Genomic DNA, 21940 nt, shown 5'->3' on the forward strand with positions numbered 1-21940 from the left:
AAGCGGTAATTACTTTGGGGTTAAGTAAGACTCAACTACACACTATTCCTCGATATTGGCGACACAGATTTATGTAGCTAAAACTCTATGAAGTGGGATGAATATGATAAGTTATAACCATGATAAATAATGATTCTAAATGTATACGGATAATAGTTTACTCTTGCAAAGACGACTAAGTGTAGTAGAACCGACCCGTGAAGTACTTAGACTACGTGGTTCCTAGTCAATGCGTGTCTAATGCGGGGGAATTAGAAACTAGGGCTCGTAAGTTCCGTGTCTTGTCAATTCCTACGTTTTCCGGTTTGTCACTTCCGGTAAGGCAACACCTATATAACTCCCTAAAGATAGCCCGAATGGCGGCGGTAATCGCGTTCTCCTACACAATAATCAATTATCAATATCAAAACAAGCAATAAACATTAACACATAAAGGGAAATAGAGATTATAAATCATAAATTATAAATATGGAAAGTGATTAGATGAAATACAACCAAGCCTAATACATAGGAAGAGTACAAGCTAATTAGCAAGTAAAAAGGGAGAATCCGCCCTTGGAACTAGCTAACCGGACTCAGAGCCGTCTCCTAGGTCGTGGAGGTGGAACACTCGAGCTTGGTGACGAATGGTGGAACGGAGCGTCAATGGAATGCCGGAACAACGAACAAGCTCTCGAGGGGGAGAGTTTAACTTACAAAATCTGAATCTAAATTACAAAGAAAGAAAAGAGTATAGTGTAGCTCTCTAGTATGTAGTTGGTGTTAAATGAAGTTCAAGAGCTTCTTATTTATAAACATCAAGCAAGGGCAAGTTTGTAATTTCACAAAGCACAAGTATGGAGCAACATTATTTGGTGCAGAAATCCCATGATACGCCCCACGTAAATTGGTCTACGCCCCGCGTAAATGCCCATTCCGTCAGAAATCTCCTGCATGTGGACCAATTCGTTGTCTTGTTGTCTCAAGCACGCCCTGCGTAAGGGATTGTATGCCCCGCGTGTTTGAGTCTCTGGAGTTTTATTGCTTGAATTGGTACTTTTACGCCGTGCGTGGCTGAAGTACGCCCCGTGTAAAAGAGTCTCTGATCTTTTTATATTGAAGAACTGCCTTTTACGCCCCGCGTATATGGTGGTACGCCCCGCGTAAGGAGAGTTGACTCTGGGAGACAGTAGTCTGACTTTTAGGATTAGGCCAATTATTGCCGACATGTGTCATACGCCCCGCGTAAAGTGGTATACGCCACGCGTATGCTGAGTCAGTTCCACATGGCTTTTGCGGATAAGGCAATCATTACCGACACCATGTTTCACGCCCCGCGTAGGGGATTATACGCCCCGCGTATGGAGTGGATTTTTGCTCCTTTCTCGTACCTGAAATACAAAACTTGAGAGCGAGTTAGCTTAACGTTTTTATTTCCTAAACTAATCAAAAACGAGGAAAATAAACTGAAAGTACGAGATTTATTTTTATTTCTTTATTTTATCAAAACACTTTATTTTTGTAATTAAACTTATTTATTTTATCTAAAATCAACCCGTAAATCACGCTAAAAGATAGGGGTAAAATACCCCTATCAAGCAGCTTATATACTAGGGATAAAGATCTATAGAGATAGATCAAGAAGACTGCTTTGTCTTTCATAGGCTACATACATTGAAAAGGTGTTAAAGTGGTTTAGCATGCTTGAATCGAAAAGAGGTAACTTACCCATGGTACATGGGGTAAAGTTAAACAATCATCAATGTCCTAAAACAGAAGATGATAAGAAACGCATGGCTGTAATTCTGTATGCCAGCGCGATTGGTTCTATTATATATGCTATGATATGCACTAGACCTGACGTAGCATTCGCGTTAAGCATAATGAGTCGCTATCAAGGAAATCCGGGTGATGAGCATAGGAATGCCATCAAGAAAATTCTTAAGTACTTGAGAAGGACTAAAGACATGTTCCTAGTGTATGGAGAAGGGGATCTGAAAATAGAAGGATTTTCAGATGCCAGTCATCTCACAGATGAGAACGATTTTAGATCCCAATTAGGATACTTGTTTATCTTGAATGGGGGCGCGGTCGGTTGGAAGAGTTCCAAGTAGGGAAGCGTGGCTTTCTCTACGACCGAGTCTGAGTACATAGCTGCTGCGAAGGCAACAAAGGAAGCAGTTTGGGTTAAGAAGTTCATTACCGAACTTGGTGTGGTGCCTGACATTGTGAATCACATTACTCTGTACTGTGATAACAATGGAGCCATTGCACAAGCAAAGGAACCACGGTCTCATAATGCATCCAAGAATTACCTTAAGCGATACCACCTTGTAAGAGAGGTTGTTGCAAGAGGAGATGTGAGAATAGAAAGAGTACCTATAGAGGACAACGTATCTGATCCATTGACAAAGCCCTTAACCCAAAAAGTACATTATCGTCATTTGAGTTCTACTGGGATAAGTTGTAGAAACAATTGGCTTTAGTCCAAGTGGGAGTATGTTGGGGTTTAGTGTCCTATAGACAATTGTTCCAGGATATAAACCTACTGTAAATGAATTGTTCTTTATATCATTTGTTTTAATAAGATATGGTTGCATATGTAACCCCCTCAGTAGGATCACATGATATCTCACACAACATCAGTTACAGACATGCTTTCAATTCTCATTCATATAAACTTCAATCTCATATAAACTTTACATATTATACATAAGAGAAAGTATTTACAATTTACAATTCACGTTTAAGTCATTATCCTACATAGAGGATTTACAAAACAAAAGTACATCACAATACTCCAAATTGCCTAGATGAGAATGGACTAACATTACCGGTGCGACCTTAAGCAAGAAGAACTCTGCCTAACCTGTAAAATCTGTTGGCAAGGGGTGAGCTGCCTACTCAATAAACATATTACGCATATATGTATGTACAAAAGTAATGTAAAGAACACATATCAAAATATATCATCAGTACCAAGTTAGAATTTATTCACTTGTTTCACTTATTATAGTAATACTTATTTCAGTAAGTAGGCCTTGATGTACTTAGACAATATATATAAAATGGTCCTTGGGCCCAATCTGTATTCCGGCTCACTAAATTTGGAATACAATCATCTGTGCTACGGAGGAGTTAAACTCAACTCACGTACTCATATATCTCAACACATGTGCTTCCGGCTCACAATATTCGGATAGCACTCTCAACTTGGACCATTTCACATATCCATCTAAGCAAGCTCATATTCATATCTTATCCAACCATTATTCAGTTCCAGTATGTGCACAAGGCTCAACATGTCGTATTTACTCATAACACTGCAACATACTCAATCATATCACTTTATTATCAATCATAACGTATCACAAACACTCAAACATTATTCACATCATTCACATCAGATTCAACCACATCTCACACTCAACAAGTCACAAGGCACAATACATCCATACACATATATAAGCAATATGCTTACCGTCGCACTCAGTTCGATCTATTTTACACGATCGGGTGTACGTTCAATTGCACCTTGTCCTCCTAATGTCACATAACATTTATACAATTAGCCATAAGATAAACTTAATGAAAATATAAACTAATGAATGCTATATGATTTACAAGACACTAACTCCACAAAGGTCATGCAATCTAATCCTTTTGTCTTAGATCATCACATGACCTACTTGCACACATTCTGCCATAACTTTCTCTATATGAATCCAAATTCCTTGTTTCTTGAACCTACTGAAACTAGACATATATGGGTATAACATATCCAATATTCACATTAATATCACTTCTACACAATATATGGCATGCAAAATGATTCTTCCCTATTTCCAGCCAAGAAACAGACTATCCAGATTTGCATCTACCATAATTCACTCCTTCTAGCTCACACTAAACACAATGGATTCCCAAATCCTTTTACAGACATATACTTCAAGTAGTAGAAACACGTTTGTATAAATAAACTTTCCCAAATTATGAATCTAAGGTCCTCAAAATGCTACATCAACATGGATGCCTCACATGACATTCAATTTCGATGCAGTCATGTTCCATCTAGGTTTTCTTCATCTATATATGGATCTAAAGTCCCATATTTTAAAGATGGTTTCATAACATATATAGAAACATAGTTTATTCTTTATGTATCTTCAAATCCAAACAATATCAAGATGAAAAACATGCTCCAAGATGACTGAAAGCAGTACCCTTTATTTCTGTTTAGGGAACTTGATACATATCTTTCATTTCGACAGCCTATAACCACTTTAAACAACACAAAAACTCAACAAACTCAATCACAACTCATCCAAAACAAATCCTATGATCATACCTAGGTATTTCAGAATCTCAAACTCATAAAAAATAAGCTAAAACAACATACTAACCTTCAACTTGTGTCTATCACCTAGTATGCTTCCTAACTTGACTTGTTTGGCTTGAAAATGGAAGAAATTGGAAGATTTTTCTTTGGAGGGTGTTAGGGTATGAAAAAGGAAGGTTTGGTGAAGCTTCGGTCGAAATTGTGGCTGAATATCATAAGGATTGAGTTGTGCACATCCTTTTTAAAATGAAGAGGTGTATTTTGTCTTAATATTGGGTGACACCTCATGCTTGCTCACAAACCTCAAATTCAGCCCTCCTAAAGTGTAAGTTAATCAATTTAGGACATATTAATTCATTCATTCATTTAAGTCCTAACTCAATTAACCAATCGTTACATCTTAACGACACATTAATCGCATTATGCATATGAAACTTCTAGTGACAATGAGATGAATCTAAAATGTATGTATTCAATTATGAAAACATATATGAATGTGGGAAGACTCATATATTAGGGTTTTAGGGATGTTACATCATAACTGTATAAACGCAACCTCTTTTAAAGAACTAAATAAGTCTAATAAAAGGAAATCCCTAAGTTTATTTAAAGTGATTATAAAGTGTTCATACAAGCATGAAGTGAGACAAAACATTATAATAAACTAATAAACTTAAAACCACCCCAAGTCAAGTGATATGTTTTGAATAGGGATTGACATAACACTGTTAAGACTTGCATGTAACAATGTTTTCTGTCGAGACAAAGAGCTGATCTCACAAGCTTCAGATATGCAGATATCTGTACAGTTACATGGATCCAATGAAAGGGTTCATTAGGATTGGGGGCCCGACTTGAGATAACAGGATGGGTAGATTTATCCTTGTCACATGTTCATCTCATTGGTATTAATAGGTATAAGTAATCCTAAGACTTAAAGGAATGTTAATTAGTGATTCTGGATTATGGAATGTGATGCTTTGATCCTGTTGTAACACGATCCATAACAGGGATGACTTTGGGGTGTGTACGGCAGACGTTGGGTATCACAGGAAGTAATTGCAAGATAGTTAACATTGGATTGAGCATTTGTCACTCCTGGTAAATGGGAGATACGTCCAAGGATCGCTTGTCGAAGACTTGACTCTAAATCCTTGCAAGGTGATAGCTTAAGACTTGAAATGTAGATTTCACTTAACCTATCTAATTAGAGTTAACTCGGCCTGTACAAGTAAAACGAACGTCTCGCTATATGTGACTTGACATTATCCATAGTCCTAAGATTATGTTCAAGGATGTAGTTGATAAAAGATCGAATTATACTGTAACTAATACGGAAAGGTCAACGACGGAATCAACCTGTCTTCTTAGAGCTCTGAGGGAATGTTTCGGATCTGCCCATCACAGTTCGTGTACTCATTCCGTTATACGAAGATTGAATGTATTTTTGAGAAATTAATTTAATGGTTGTATACGGCTAGAAGCAATAAGAACCTAATGGTTCACACATAAGACTTGGAACCCAAAAGAGAAACATATGTTAATTAATTGATGGAAGTCCAACTGAGTCCACTAAGGCCCATTAATAGAGGGGGGCGATTTTTATGTGTTGTGACACATAAGGAATTAATTTAATTTTAAACAATTATAATTAGATTATGATTATGGATTAAATTAATTATAGGATAAATAAGTTAGGAGGTTTATTGAGATTGAATTGCATCTAATTATTATCCTATTAATAAGTTATTATTATCTTTATATTTAGATATAATTATAGATAATAACAATAAGAGTATTATTCCGAATACAACTCTTATGCAATAACCTAATTCTATCTGACTAGGGTTTAGATAGAAGAGGCTATATTAACCCCCTCTTGTTGTAAATTTCGACCAAGCCAGACTATCACGAAGAGAGAGAATTTCGACCCCCTACCGTAGTGGATCGTCTTTCACCGCTTGCTTCCGAATCAATTGATTTCATCTCTTTCTTTTATTCCTTGATCTTGTGTTGATTAATTAGAGGCAATCTATCTTGATTGCTATTATTCGGTTGAGTTCTAATATCGTTTTGATTTGTGTTTTTGCTTTGTGCTCGTGAACTCGGATTAAGAGTTGAGGGCACTTCGCTTGTAACGGTAGATAGTTCATCAAAAGGTATTTCCTTCTATCCCTCTTTATATGAAATAACGATTAACGGATCTTGGTTTAAAGGAAATAGGTTAAAATTTTTATATTTCCGCTGTCAAACGTTTGCCTATTTTCCTTCGATTTGAAACATAAAACAAGATTAAAAAATGATACCTCCCCATCAGACGCACCATGTTTTTTGAGGCTCCTGATGTTTTGAGTTAATAATTTAACAATAGATGTTCAACGGCAATATAAATATTTAGTAGTAGAAGTAAAAAATTCCTTATGTAAATGATGGAAATAAAGGATACTCGAGAATTTTTCTGATTGACTGAGGATTTGTATAATAAGCACCGGTCTTTGCATACTGCAATGCCTGGTCAAATGACCTGAAAATAATATGGAAAAGTATACGGCGTAAATATATTTCTACTTGTGAATAGTAGCTTAAAGATATTTTACTCACACATGAAGTTTGATTTTAGGATCTTGAGACAATAGAACCATTTGCTCATGGATTCCTTGTAAGATTTGTGCAGCCTCACAGTCCATCATACATACGGCAGTCTTTGGAAGTTCTACAAATAGAAACAACAATCTATATTAGATGGCACTAGCTACCAAAAGGCACCTAAGAATCCGTTCATCACTCAAAGGCGGTGATTAATTATAATTAACCGCTCCTGGAAAATTAAGCATGTAAATGATGTTGAAGCACCTTTCCACATGATTTTGATTTGACAAAATTATTTAAGTTAATCCCATGATTAAGACAATTAAATTTAAGTGCTTTGATTTAATTGTACTAATGTGTTTGTTCAATGTTGAGTATATTAACTAATGAGAACAGAAACTAAGTGTTCATAAAAAGAAAGACAGAACAAAGTCAGCATAAGTCAAGACACCCAGCAGAAGCTGAGTTGAATGTAACTTAGCCTCGTTAAAAGAAAAGTCTTCTTCAAAATAACGCTTGAAGGTGAAGCCGACCAAAGAAGCTGAGTGAAATATAACTCAGTCTCGACAAAGGAAATCTTAAAGGCAAAGTCGAACATTCAAGCTGAGTATTCATCAGCACAGCGCCAATGATCTGTTTACTAAAAGACAAGGTCCGACAGATCTCTGCAACAAATCAGAAGCCCCGAAAATGTGATCAAAGACCTTTTCGAGACGCATGGACCGTCTGGCATTTGGCAAGAAGACAAACCTGGCGCTAGAAGACGAAACCTGGTGCAAGAAGACGAAACTGGCAAGCATGCCTCCTGCGCAAATCAGAAGACAGGATTGGCCTGCGATTCTGGAAGCTGACCATTCAATGACGAAAGAAGACTGTTACTCCCAACGGATATGTCGGAATTCAAATGATTTGAAGCTTCAGAATTCACTATAAAAGTACAAGTTCATCACTTGGATCCTTACAACACATACAAGAAAATACAGATAGAAAAAGCAAATCTTCACAAGAGTGAAAATCCAAAATAGAAGCTGTCTCAAAAGAAAGCAAGTTCTTACATTCAATTTCCAATCATTGTGTAAAAGTCTAGAGTGAATTTGTATTCATCTAAAGTGTTCTTCGTTTTGTGAGAACAATCTTGTATCAATTGTAAAGGTTAGAAGAGTGGTGCTGAGTACTCGGTTTTAGTACTCAGTGGTAGAGAAATTCTGAATACTCGGTTATAGTATTCAGTGTGAGATAGAATTGAGTAGACGAATAGAGGACGGTACTCTTGCATACTCAGTTGCTATTGTAAACGGTTTGTGCTCTACCTTTAAAGAGCTCAGTAGTGGATTGAAAAAGCCCGGAGGGATTTTAGGGACTGGACGTAGGCTGTGAGGCCGAACCAGGATAAGACTGATGAGTAATCTCTAAACCTTTCTCTTGATATATATGTATGTGTTGCTTGCTTAAATTACTCAATATATAATTTGTACAAGCCGACGCTGAGTAATCAGAGTGCTGAGTTGGAAGCTGATCTAAAGTGTTATTTCCCAACTCACAATTGAAACAGTTCTAGTCAGTTTCTGACTAAAGCTGTCTCACACTTCACTCAGCCTTGCTGACCTAAAGTTGAGTTAAATCATCAAAGAATTAATTAAGTCAGCATTATTAAGCGAAAAAGTTATATTAGTTCCTAACCCCCCCCCCCCCCTTGGAACTAATCATATTAAGTTACACGGGACCAACAAGTGGTATCAGAGCTCAGTAGCTCACTATCCGAGATAAAACTATCTTGAGCTAATCCCTGTAAATGGCTGAGACCAGCACTCATTTCCTTCCAGGAAATCGAACAACACAAATACTCCCTATGGGATTATCAATTAGTCGACCTCCTCTATTCTTCGGGTCAAATTATATATTTTGGAAGAATAGAATGAAAAAATTCATTCAGGCTACAAACATGAGTGCATGGCTGGCTATAGTCCAAGGCCCGTTTGTTCCCTATGAAATTATTGACGGAGTAAAATCTATCAAGAGTGAGTCTAAGTGGTCAAAGGATGACCTTAAAAAATTACAAAATAATGCTTCGACTATCAATATGCTTCACTGTGCGTTAGATGCTGCAGAGTATAATAAAATTTCAGATTGCGAGTCAGCACAAGAAATCTGGAAGAAGCTGGAGGTGACCTATGAAGGAACTGGCAAGGTCAAGGAATCTAAAGTGAATCAGCATATGCGACTATACGAGCTGTTTGAGATGAATGACAATGAAGACATCTCTGAAATGAATGCAAGATTCACCAACATCATAAATGAGCTTAAGAGACTCGGCAAGAACTTCACAGAAAAAGAACATGTGAAGAAAATCTTGAGAAGTCTCCCCAAGAGCTGGCAAGCTAAGAAGAAAGCTATGGAAGAAGCTCAGGACCTGACCACGTATAAATATGATGAGCTCATTGGATCTCTGCTGACCCACGAGATCTCCAAGAAGAATTTTGAGGCCAAAGAAAAGACTGAGGACAAGAAGCAAAAATCTCTTGTCATGAAAACTGACTCAACAGAAGCTGACTCATCAGACGATGAGGAAATGACCACGTTCACAAGAAAGATGAAAAAGCTGTTTAAGAAAAATGATAAATACATCAAGAGGCCATTCAAAAGAAGTGACAAATACAAAGCTGAGTCGAGCGACAGCAGACACAAAAAGGACAGCTCAAAGCCAGTCACCTGCTTTGAATGCCATCAACCTGGGCACATCAAGTCAAGCTGTCTGATAGGGGCGTTTCGTTCCTATCTTTTAGCGTGATTTACGGATTAATTTTAAGAGAAATAAATAAGTTTAATTGCAAAAATAGAGTGTTTTAATAAAATAACGAAATAAAAATAAACTCCGTACTTTCGGTTAATTTTCCTTATTTTTGACTAATTTAGAAAATAAAACGTCAAGCTAACTCGGCTCTCGAGAATTGTATTTCATGTACGAGCAAGGAGTGAAATTCCACTGACATACGCGGGGCGTATCTCCCTTCACGCGGGGCGTGGAACACTTGGTCAGAAATAATTGACTCAATCCACAGGCACCACGTGGAATCTACTCACCAATACGCGGGGCGTATCAACAACCACGCGAGGCGTGGAACATGTGTCAGAAATGATAAGCCTAATCCTGAAAGTCAGACAGCATGGTCTCCCTGAGTCAACTACCCTACGCGGGATGTACCACCTTACACGCGGGGCGTGTAAGGAGGTTCTTCAATCCAAAAAGCTCAGAGACTCATTTACGCGGGGCGTACTTCAGCTACGCGAGGCGTAAAAGACCCAATTCAAGCAATAAAATCTCAGAAACTCAACCACGCGAGGCGCACCCAAGTATACGCGGAGCGTGGTTGAGACAACAAGATCTGGATTTGGTCCATATGCAGGAGATTTCTGACGGTATGGGAAACTACGCGAGGCGTACTCCACCATACGCGAGGCGTGTCATGGGAAATCTACAGAAAATCATGTTCCTCCATGCTTGTATTTTATGAATTACAATTCTACCCCTAGCTTGATGTGTATAAATAGGGGCTGAATCTTAAGTTTTAGATACACCATTGATATACAATTTTACTATAGTTAAAGCTCTTGTTATTTTTGTTTGAGATTGTATTTATAGAGCAAAACTCTTCCACCTTGAGAGCTTGTTCGTTGATTCCGGCGTTCCATCAAAGTTCCGGTCCATCTCCGCTCACCAAGCTCGAAAGCTCCACCTCCAAGTCCTAAGAGACGGCCTTGAGTCCGGTTAGCTAGTTCCGAGGGTGGATTCTTCCCTTTTTACTTGCTAACTAGCTTGCACTCTTCCTATGTACTAGGCTTGGTTGTATTCCATATTTACGTTTTCCATATTTATAATATATGATTTGCAATTTCCGTTTCTATATACGTGTTGATGTTTATTGCTTGTTTTGATACTCGTAATTGATTATTGTGTAGGAGAATACGATTTCCGACGCCATTCGGGCTATCTTTAGGGATTCATATAGGTGTTGCCTTATCGGAAGTGACACTCCGGAAACCGTAGGAATTGACAAGCCACGGAACTTACGGGCCCTAATTTCTTATCCCGAGCATTAGACACGCCTTGACTAGGAACCACGTAGTCTAAGTACTTCACGGGTCGGTCACACTACACGTAGTCATCATTGCAAGAGTAAACCGTTAACCGTATATATATTGGGAGTCATTGTTTGTCATATTTATAACTTATCGCCATCCGCATCATTTCGTAAAGTTTTTGTTATATAAATTTGTCTCAACCGTATTTAGGAGTAGTTTGTAGTTGTTCCCCGAATCAACTCAAAGTATTCACCGCCTAGATAATGTATAAAACCGAGTCGTCTAATACTTGTAGTTATAAATCCCGTGGATTCGATACCCGGTCTTAACCGGATTATTACTTACGACGGGGTACACTTGCCCCTAAGTAGTGGCATCTAGTAGAGATAGAGCATTTAGAAAGATCACACCCATAGTCGTAACGCACTCATCATAATATACATTTCGTCGTTAAAGAAGCTCTACCTAGTCGTACGCCTCATCAAGTTTTTGGCGCCGCTGCCGGGGATTTATAATTTCTTGCAATATTAGACAAAAACGTTTTATTGTTAGTCTAGGCATTATTTTTGTATAAATTGTTTATATATACTTTTTATATATACTTTGTACTAACAACATTCTTTCTTGTTTATAATTCCTTTCATTTATTTACTTTATGCACACCCGATCCCGGAGTGATACTCTCGTTCCTATTGATCTTGAAATTGAACGTACTCTTTGTAGGATTCGGAGAGAGAAAATGGCAAACCTCAACAATGAAGCTAACCAACCCGAGGTCAACCAAAGGCCGCCGGTGCAACCCGTGAATAACAACCGTAATGGTGGAGACATGCGCTCGATGATGGAGATTCTTGCTCCGTATCGTCCTCAAAACCGCAACGGAATCGTTGCCCCCGCCATCCCGGCCAACACATACGAAATCAAGACTAGCATGATCCAACTCATCCAACAGCTCGGCCAGTTCGGAGGAGAACCTCATGAAAACCCTAACGAGCATTTAGATAAATTTCTTATGTGTGCCGAAACTTCTCGGCAAAACGGTGTACCGGTTGAGGCCGTCCGACTAAAGTTGTTTCCTTTCTCTTTGACAGGACAAGCGTTGGAGTGGTTGCACTCATTGGAGGCAGGTTCGATTACATCATGGGTGGAACTTGAGAAGGAGTTCCTTTCTTACTACTTCCCGCCTTCCAAAACGGTCAAGTTGAGGAACGACATCACTACCTTTCGGCAGCTCGAACACGAAGCCCTTCATGCAGCTTGGGCAAGATTCCGAAAGTTGCTACGAAGCTGCCCGCACCACGATATCCTCAAGTTGGGGACCTGTTTAGGAAGTCGGCCAGTGAAGCATACGATCTCATTCACGAGCTTGCAAGGAAAAGCGTACAGTGGCAAGAAGATCGGCTTGTTGGACCTTCGCGACATCAAACGTTCGCCGTGGAGAAAGAGGCTCTGAAAAGTTCCATGGCAGAAATGAATAAAAAACTTGACGCTTTGATAGCCCAGTTGAGCCTTAATAAAGTTGCACATGTCCTGATGTGCAATCATTGTGGAGGAGACCATGACGGACTTAATTGCCAAGCCGGTAGTCCTTTCACCGGCGACACCGAAAATGTAAGTTACATAGGAGGCAATCAAAGGTACCATCCTAACCCGAACTCCTATTCACACCACCACAATAATAATAACAGCGGATGGAGGCCTCGGTACCAACACCCTAACTTGTCGTATGGCAATAATAACAATGTATTGAGGCCCCCATCCGACTTTGATTAAGAATATCGGGAAAATGGGCTAGGGCAATCACAAGCCATGCCCGGTAATCGGAACGCTCCACCTCCCGATAATGTGCATGGCCAGTCCGTAACATCCTTGTTAAAGGATATCTTAACCTGTCTTGCCGATAGTGAGGTGTTTTGCAGGGACCTTAACCGCCAGGTAGCTCACTTGAATCGTCAGCAACAGGAGAGGCCATTAGGAACCCTCCCGGCAAACACCGATCAGAACCCGTGAGGCAAAAATAGAGAGTCCGGACAGGTGATAACGCTCCTAAACAGTAGAAGTTCGGACCCGTCGAGTTCCAACTCGGACAACCTACAGTAAGCCGCCGAATGAGAAAGTCGAGCTACTTCGACTCTAAACGTAGCATCGGTTTGAATTTTTCAAACCTTTTGTTTATATGTATCATAACCGTTTTTTAACTTATTTTTATTTTTATTTATTCTCTCTTTTATGTTATTTTTAGTTTTCCTCTTTTAGTTATTTTTATTTTTTTATTGTTCTTTCTTATTTTTATTTTTATTTTGTTCTCATAAATCAAAAGAAAAACAAATCCCATTTTTAAATCCAAATTTTTTTAATCACGCGGGATGTACAACCCAGTACGCCCCACGCATCTTCGTGTCTGACCCATTTTCACAATAAAAGACACGTTACGCGGGGCGTCCTTCCTACCACGCCCCGCGTAACCTTCGGCAATTGACCCCCTCTCAAGTAAACGCCACGTATTGGACACGCGGGACGTGCCCTAGGGCACGCCTCGCGTATCCTCGGGGAGTTGTGAATTGCAACTCCCCATGGCAGCCTTTCTCTCTCCCACCTTTCCCATCACTCTCTCCTCTTCCCCAAAAATCTTTCCCACTTCTCCACTCCACCTCCTCTCTCCTCCAATCACCCTTCACCTTTTCAAATTCAAAACTTCCCTCTTCATTATTTTTGTAACCACCCTCTTAATTGTTCATTAAAATAATAAAAACATTAAAGCAATTAAAACCCATAAAAAAATTCAAAAAAAAAAAAACTCCTTAAAACCGAAAAATTGTTCGTTCCACGCGGGGCGTACCACCATTTACGCCCCGCGTCCTCGCCCCTCTCCTTTCAATTTCGGGCCAGGAGGTGCGATACGCGAAGCGTGCTTCCCTACACGCCCCGCGTACCGTGCCATTTTTGCGTCAAATAATGGGCAGAAGGTGGGATACGCGTGGCGTGGCCTCTTCACGCCCCGCGTACTCCTCTGGGAATCCGAGTTTTACTTGGATTCCCCACTCCTCCCCTATAAATACTCCCCCTTTTTCCCTCTTCTTCCTCACAACTCATTCTAACTTCCCACACCCTTCCTACACACTCTCTCAATCCCTCACTCACACCATGGTAAGACGAAAACAGGTTGTCGACATGCGCCCCCCACGGTCCACTCGGGCCCGTACCTCTCGTACCCAACTACGCCAATCACCACCACCCCCGAACGGGAGGAAACACCACCACTCACCTGCCAATACCGGGCTCCTTTCCATCTTCTCAGCGAAGAAGAAGCCCAATCCTACCAAACACTCTCCGCCGCCCACGTAATGGAACTCCCGTACATTGAACGTAGTGTTCTTGATCGCTACAACATTGGAGGTGCCTTCGAGGACCGCCTCCGTGCTCTAAATTGGCTCGATCACTATCGGGCACACCACCACATCTATTCTTCATTGGTCGTGCAGTTCTACACCTCCCTAGAATCCAACAATGTTCCCGGAGCCGCCCTCTTCAACTTCCGCCTTCACAACCAACCTTTCTCCATTGACACCCAGTGGCTCCGCAAGCATTTCACCGGTCAAGCGGAGGCGGGCATTGCACATTGGCCCGATGATGTCTCCCCTCATGATTTTTGGACCTCCATCACCGGGTCCGATGATTACGATATCTCCAACCTACGCCCGGCATGCATCCGCGATCTAATCCTCCAACTTCTCCACCGCTTCATCTCCTTCTACTTCTCGGGGAAGTCCGAGTCCACCAAGGTCAATAAGTACGAGATTTTGGCCCTTTACTATTGTGCAAACGGCCTCACCTACGACCTTTCCTACCTCGTGGCCGTCCAACTCCACTACATGCCTACCCAAAAACCTGGCAAAATCGGGTTGGGCCATCTCATCACCATCTTCGCCACTTCCGCTCTTGGCGAAGCTGCCCTTGACCGCCTCCCCAGCTTGGAGCCGCGACCCTTGGAGAAAAATTCCTTCAAATCACTCAAGCGCCCTACCTCCGGCTCGGGTGAAACTTCGGGGGCGGCCCACTCAAACGAGGAGGAAGGCTCGGACTCGGACATGGGGCTCAATTTCAGTCCACCACCCCTCCACGACTTCAACTCCCTCTATGCTCGGTTGGATATTTTAGAGGACAACCAACGCCAAGATCGGGCCCACTTCGACTCCCGCTTCGATTCCCTCGATGCTCGCCTCGATGCCTCTGAGGTTCAAAGGCGTGAGGATCGGGGCCATCTCGATGCTCGCTTCGACGCCCTCACCAACTCCTTCGCCTCCTACTTCAACATCCACGGAAATCCTCCCCCGCCTCAACCTTAGTTTCCCTTTCTTTGTTTTTATGTTTTCCTTTGTTTTGTGTTTATTTTAGTTCGTTTTCATTTTCTTGTTTTTGGTATCTTTTTTGTGTTTTTATTGTACTTTCTTTTTTCTGTTAATATATTTCCCTTTTTGTTTCGTTTGATTTATTTCCTCTTTTCGTGTTCCTTTTTCTCTGTCTATGCACCTTTAATAACCTTCACGCAGGGCGTACTCCATTTTACGCCCCGCGTGCTCATCATTTTTCTTGAATAAAACTCTCAGAAACTCAAACACGCGGGGCGCCCCTCTAAGCACGTCCTGCGTATTTGAGTCTCTGGCCAAACTTCGTTTAAAATATATCTCCTACGCAGGGCGCACCCCTGGGCACGCCTCGCGTAGGACCTGACCTTCAAGGGTCCTATTTGTTCATTAAAATTCCTTCTTTATTTTTGTTTTTGTCTTTCTTTTCTTTTGCGACGTCCTTGGAATAGACGTCATTTTAATAACGCAGAGGGCCGTGCAACCCCGCACTTACCGTTTGTTTTGCACTAACAAAAACAAAAATTAAAATTAAATAAACAACAAAATAATTAAACTAATTTATTGATTCTTTAATTTTTCCGACACACTACTCCCTCGGAAATTAATTAAAAGTTCCGTTATTTGTCCTTAGATGTAAAGACATTAATACAAAGGATCGGTTTTAGTAAGAAATTTTAGTCTTAATTCTGAAGCTCTAGAATTTATGCAAAGCCTAGGTTCGTACTAAACAAAAGCATTGATTCCTAACCCACAGGTCATCTCCATAATGAAATTCAAAAAGGCAATAAAAACAGGATAGTTGAAAATTTGAACAAGAACTTGAACGTACACAATCAACCCGAATTTTGTGAGGTAATTTTGAGCCTAAAAGAGTTCGCACGAGAACTCTATTTATTTCACAATTTTTGAGAGCTTTGACTTCACTCGACTCATAGAGTTTGCACCTAATACCGGGTTAAGTACACTTATTTTGGTTAAAATGGCAATAGATGATAAAACGAACCCACTTAGTCTAATTCTTTTCTTAAATTATTTTTCTCGTTTTCATCAACCGCTAGGAAACCCCCTCGAGCCTATTAACCGACTTTTTTTTTGTTAATACCCCTTTTTAACATTTAACCATTTTTTTCCTCTTGTTTAAATACCAACAAAATCAAATCGCACCCGAAATAAGCCAAGGCCTTGAAAAGTAAGCACCATAAGCTTTCGAAATCATTTTTGTGCCGCTCTCAAAACAAAAAAAAAAAGAAAAGGAAAAAACACAATAAAGAGAAAAAGGCATTCTCAAGCTCCACCCTGTTGGTCCCTTATAACGTGACAAGTTAGTTCCAAAGGGGGGGGATAGGAACTATTTAAAATTTTTGTCCGTTAAGGCTGACTTCTTTTCTTATGAAAAGGATTACACAACGTCACTAAGTAGATTCAAGACACAAGCTTAGTCAACTTGTGACTAAGTCTGCTTCTTTACTTGAGTCAGAAAATAGCACTTAGAGTCTATTCCTGAACTCAGCTTCTTAGTAAACTTAACTCAGCGTGAGTTCTTTACTTAGTCAGTTTTCACAGCAAGCAATATATATTAAAGGAGTTTAAGGGTTAGAAAGATATTACTCAGCAGACTTATCCTGGTTTGGCCTCTCCGCCTACGTCCAGTCCCTGGAACTCGTTCCGAGCTTTTTGAATTCTCTACTGAGCTCTTTAAAGGTAGAGCACGAAACCTTTTACAAATAGAAGCTGAGTATAACAAGAGTACCTTCCTCTATACCTCTACTCACTCCTATATCTACGCTGAGTACTATAACCGAGTACTCAGCCTCTCCTTTCTATTCTTCTAGAAATGATAAAGTGTTTGTCCTAAACAACGATTGCTAAGACACTTTAGATGATTGGAAATCACTCTAAACTTTTACACAATAATATGGAAATTGGTGTAAGGTATTTGTTTTGCTTTTCTCACAGAATCTTCGAGTATGAATTTGGTCAGCATTTCGACAACTTGAAGTTCTGCATCGATTGAAGCAAATGGATGGCCTTTATATAGTGACACTTGAGGCACCTGGTCATTTCGAATTTCGAAATAACCGTTGGAGGGAAACGGCTTCCTGTCGTTGTCACTCTGGGCGTGCTCAGCGTCGTTGGCCAATAGCATTCTTGCATCTTCTGTCTTCGTTAGTCTTCGGCAGAATGTTTCGCTATTTAAGGAAAAGTCCACGAGATAGCTTTCTACGCCTTCTGAACTTTTCCCAAAGCAGAAATACTTTGTCTAGAAGTTGAACATTGTCTGCCGCTGTCCAGACTGCTTTGTCGTCCAACTCAGCAACTTCTTCTTGAAGCTTTTGCCACGAAGGCTTCTCGATCCTTCTCTTGCTGAGTCGTCGTTTTAGTTGATACGGCTACGTTTTGTACTCTTAGGCCGAATGGTATTGATGTGTTGACTTGGGCTTGACTTCCACTTTATGGGCCTTTGGCCTTTTTAATCTCAATGTCTTATACACAATTAAACTCAACATTGAACAAACACATTAGTGTAATAAATCAAAGCATTTAAATTTAATGTGTTAAAATATTTTTATCATCACTTAAATAATTTTGTCAAATCAAAATCATGTGGAAAGGTGTTTCAACAAACTCCCCCATTTTGATGTTGGCAAAAATATTCAGTCGAAGAACTCACTGTTGAGCTCCCCCATGATAGTTGACCTTATTTTATCAAATGACTCCCCCGTAAGGTTTGAGCTACTGACTTAGTTTTACTCTAAACATTTCAAGGTTTAATTGAGTAAGTCTAAGGTCAGTTTTCAGAGATAGATCAGCTCATGGAACATATTCTATTTAACTCAGTTTTACGCGGAAGGTTTAAATATCAGAGAGCGCTGAGAATGCTTTGTTCAATGAGTTTTAGTTAAATGGACATATAAGAAGTGGTCAACATGCATGATCAACACAGCAGACATATCATCAATTAATATAGACAGTGTAGCACAGTTGATTTAATGAAGATGCGTTTTAACAAATTATATTAATTACTTAAGTAAACATCGCATAAGAGTGGTCATTATGAAAGAGATATAGATGCAATATAATTTGTTTTGAATTTAAAGTCAGCACAACAGGGTTCACAAAAAGAACACAGATATAAAGGTTCAGAACACAGATATAAAGGTTCAAAAACAAAAGCTAGCTATCCTAGTCAATACAAGTTAAGCTACTTTTGTTTGCCCTTGCCCTTGTGTTGCGGCTGACTAACTGCGGCTTGCTGAGTTCGTGGGGCTTGTTCTTTCTCCCCCGTTTTTCCATCATCAGGTTTAGGAATGAAGGTGGCTTCAATTGCAGCTTGAGTGAGGCGCTGAGAAAATGCCTTTAGCTTTCTCGTGCTTTCATTCATTCCGTCGAAAATTGGAACACCATCATCCACAATGGATCGAGGAATTTCGATTGATGCAGCACTTAGCATACTTAAGACAGCGGCTTGAGACTTGCCAATCCGGTGCATGGTTTCAGTGAGCATGGCAAAGGCTTGATGAAACATCTTTAGCAAAGAGGAGTCATAATACTCACGCTGAGCGTTGATTTCGCGCACATTGCTAAAAGTTGCTCGAGAATACTTCAGAATCTTGTTGGTTTTAAGCTCGTCAGTTGCCATCTCTTGTCTGTTTAAGTTTAGCAGATGCACAACCTCGCTAATTTGCTCAATAGAGCATTGAGAGGAGGTGGAAAGCTGGTGATTGGTTTTCTCTTGCTCGGTGTGAAGCTGGCTGAAGAGATGTTATACTTCGGCAGAAGTGGCATATGCTGAATTCACAGCTGATAGTTGATGAAACTCCCTTTGCAGTGAGTTTATATGGTTGACCATGGTCAGCTGGAGTTCGGCCAGCTTCAGTATATAGTCCTGCCTGGGCTGTTGAGATTGTAGTGTAGTCATGACACTCAGAAGATCCTTCATACCTTTGATCTCCGTAAGAAGCTGAGTGTCAGACGAAAATGGAGTTGTCTCAACAGTGGTAGATTCAGCGGCATTGGTACTTGATTGATGGAGGTCCTGGATGAGAGCTTGAGCTGAGACAATGATTCTTCGACCAGACTCAGAGGCAATAAGGTAGCTAAAGGATCCATCTTGTGTTGGCCTAGATGTCGGAAGTGGAGTATAACCGAATAAGGGCATTGTTTGGTTCTGCTCGTCATTGGAAGGCCCAGCATTGTCAGCGGCTGGCCTGGAATTAGTATTGTCAGTGGAAACTGACTGAATCTGATTCTGCTCATTTAGTTGGGGAAATGGAGGATCAGCAGAAAGAGTTGCTTGCTCAGTGTCAGGCTGAAGCTGACTAGGTGATGGAATGTTAGGAAGTTCAGTGTCCACCTGAGCAGGAAAATCCTTAGCTTGCTCAACAGTTTGAGGAGCGGAATCTTCGAGCACTTGCTCGGCATTACTTTGGTTGGCAGAGGCATTTAAGTCGGCATGTTCCTTTGGAGAAACAGAGGCTTGATTTTCTAGTTGCCCTTGTTAAGACTCAGGAGGGATTGAGAAGTATTTAAGTTGGACATCTGTAAGATCAGGAATCTCATCCCTCAGCGGTGAGTCACCCATGAGGTCAATGACGGGTGTTTTGAAGGCTTTCTTCTTCTCAGTCTCCTAAGCTTCGGAGGAGTAGGGTCACACGGAATAGACTCAATGGAGTCGGTGGGTGAGGCATCCCTTTGAACAGCAGGATCATTTTCTTGGTTCTCAGTTTCTTCTTCATCAACCAACTCAGTGTTGATTGGTTCAAGATGCTCATCATCTGCTGGTTCCTCAGTGTCATCCTGACCACTTTCTTCTTCTTCAGACTCATCATCTAGTTCTTCTTCTTCTAACTGGTCATCCAACTCTTCCTCATCAAACTGACCACCCAATTGGTCTTGGTCTTGTTCTTCCTCAACCTGTTGCTCAGCGTCAATCCCTTGACTCTGTGCATAGTGTGAGTTAGGAGGAACGACGATATCTGTTGGCATGGCCTTAATAGGTCTTAACTCAAACTTAAGTTGTTTCTTCCTCTTCCTTAATGGTTGGTCATCAACCTCTCTTTCTTCTGTTTCAAGCTCAGCTTGCCTAGGTCGTTTCGCAGCTGACCTAGATCCACCCGGACTTTGTTGAGTTTGCGGCTTTGTTCCTTTACATACAACTTTGATCCTCTTTAGGGTAGAGGCAGCTCCTTTAGATGTGCTTTGCACAACTTTCCTCTTTCTTTGTGTTCTTCCCTTTCTAGTCACTACCCCCTCGACGTTCTGGACAGCTGTAGACACCGAGTCGGAGGACCTGTGACGAAAACCTATAACAAAGCGGTCGAAGCGGTTGGTTCCGGAAAAATTTAAAAAAAAAGAGAGAAGAAAAATATATAATAAGAAAAAGAAAGAAAGAAAAAGTCAACGTAAATCAAGGTCGTCAAGTGGACGGCTCGCGAGCGCTCAGCGACGTGGTGCAAGAGCCTAGCGGCAGCCGACGTGTGTCCGACGACAGTTGGACGCGCGCCCGGCAGCGCGGGGCGTGCGCTCAACGTCCGGCGGCGTGCGCTCGACGACCGTTGGGCGCGCGCGCCCGATAGCGTGGGTGCACGCCCGACGGCCGCTGGGCGCGCACGCCCGGCAGCCGTCGGGCAAACGCCCAACGATAGTTGGTCGTTCGCCCAACCTGTTTTGGGCGACGCCCAATCTTAGTTGGGCGTCGCCCAAAACTTTCCGGGACCCGTTGCCTATTTAAGGCACGGATCCCCATGCAATTTAGGAGGAGGATTTTTTGGAGAGCTTTCTCACTCTAGACATTTTTAGAGAGAGAAAGTGAATTTTTTTGAGAAAAATATTTTTTTTTCTCAAAAAGTCCGAATTTTCCAAAAGTTAAAATTTTTACTAAAAAGACGAAAAACAAAAAAAACCCGGCAAATCACAACTCGTGGAACCGACCGACTTCGACTGTCAGATACCGATCTTGAGGTATTATCCGAGGACTAGACTCGTTTTATTTTATTTAATTTATTTCCTTTATTTATTTATTTTTATGTTATAATTTTATTTATTTAGTTATTTATTTATTTATCACGTTTTACTTAATTTTTCGTATTTATTTAATTTTCGTCTCGTATTAGATAAACGTTCGGTTTTGTTTTAAAATAAAAACCTCGTTTTAATATCCCAATATGAACCATGATCTGATTCGAAGGTAGTTCGGGTATTAAAAACGTTGTAATTATAAGTTTTAAAAATATTTCAAAATAACGTTTAAAATAAAAACGTCGTTTTAGGAACTTCTGTTATAGACTATGATCCATTTTTGGTAGTTCGGAAGTCCAAAACGATAGAATAGATCTAATCTAAAGCTTTTGAATAAATCTGGAAAGTTGTGGACTGTTTCTGTAATTTTACGTTTTCTGTCACTAAAGGCTGTTTACCGACGGATTTTCCGTCGGTAAAGCTGCTGGAACCTTAAATACCCATTTTGTGAGTCTTTTTCTTATCTTTTTGGCATTTCTTTTTAAGTATATCTCTATTTAATTATGTAAAATACTTGATAAATATATTTTTGGTTTATATAATTATTATCTATATATTATATGTATAT

At 40.4% G+C, this 21940-nt stretch overlaps 1 protein-coding gene across 1 annotated transcript in view; it reads right to left on the reverse strand.

Annotated features, from left to right (window-relative positions):
• Window positions 1–14277, reverse strand: part of LOC136207381 (DNA-directed RNA polymerases IV and V subunit 4-like) — a 61818-nt gene extending 47541 nt beyond the window's left edge. Inside the window, exons 1-5 of the mRNA XM_065998642.1 lie at window positions 14253–14277; window positions 13584–13712; window positions 6920–7031; window positions 6765–6842; window positions 6625–6658 (exon numbers count right to left, since the gene is read on the reverse strand). Of these exons, the coding sequence (XP_065854714.1) occupies window positions 6625–6658; window positions 6765–6842; window positions 6920–7031; window positions 13584–13712; window positions 14253–14277 (378 nt within the window). The remainder of the gene's footprint in view (window positions 1–6624; window positions 6659–6764; window positions 6843–6919; window positions 7032–13583; window positions 13713–14252) is intronic.
• Between the last annotated feature and the right edge of the window lie 7663 nt (window positions 14278–21940).

The sequence above is a fragment of the Euphorbia lathyris genome, chromosome 9 (genome assembly GCF_963576675.1).
Source record: "Euphorbia lathyris chromosome 9, ddEupLath1.1, whole genome shotgun sequence".
Lineage (NCBI taxonomy): Eukaryota > Viridiplantae > Streptophyta > Magnoliopsida > Malpighiales > Euphorbiaceae > Euphorbia > Euphorbia lathyris.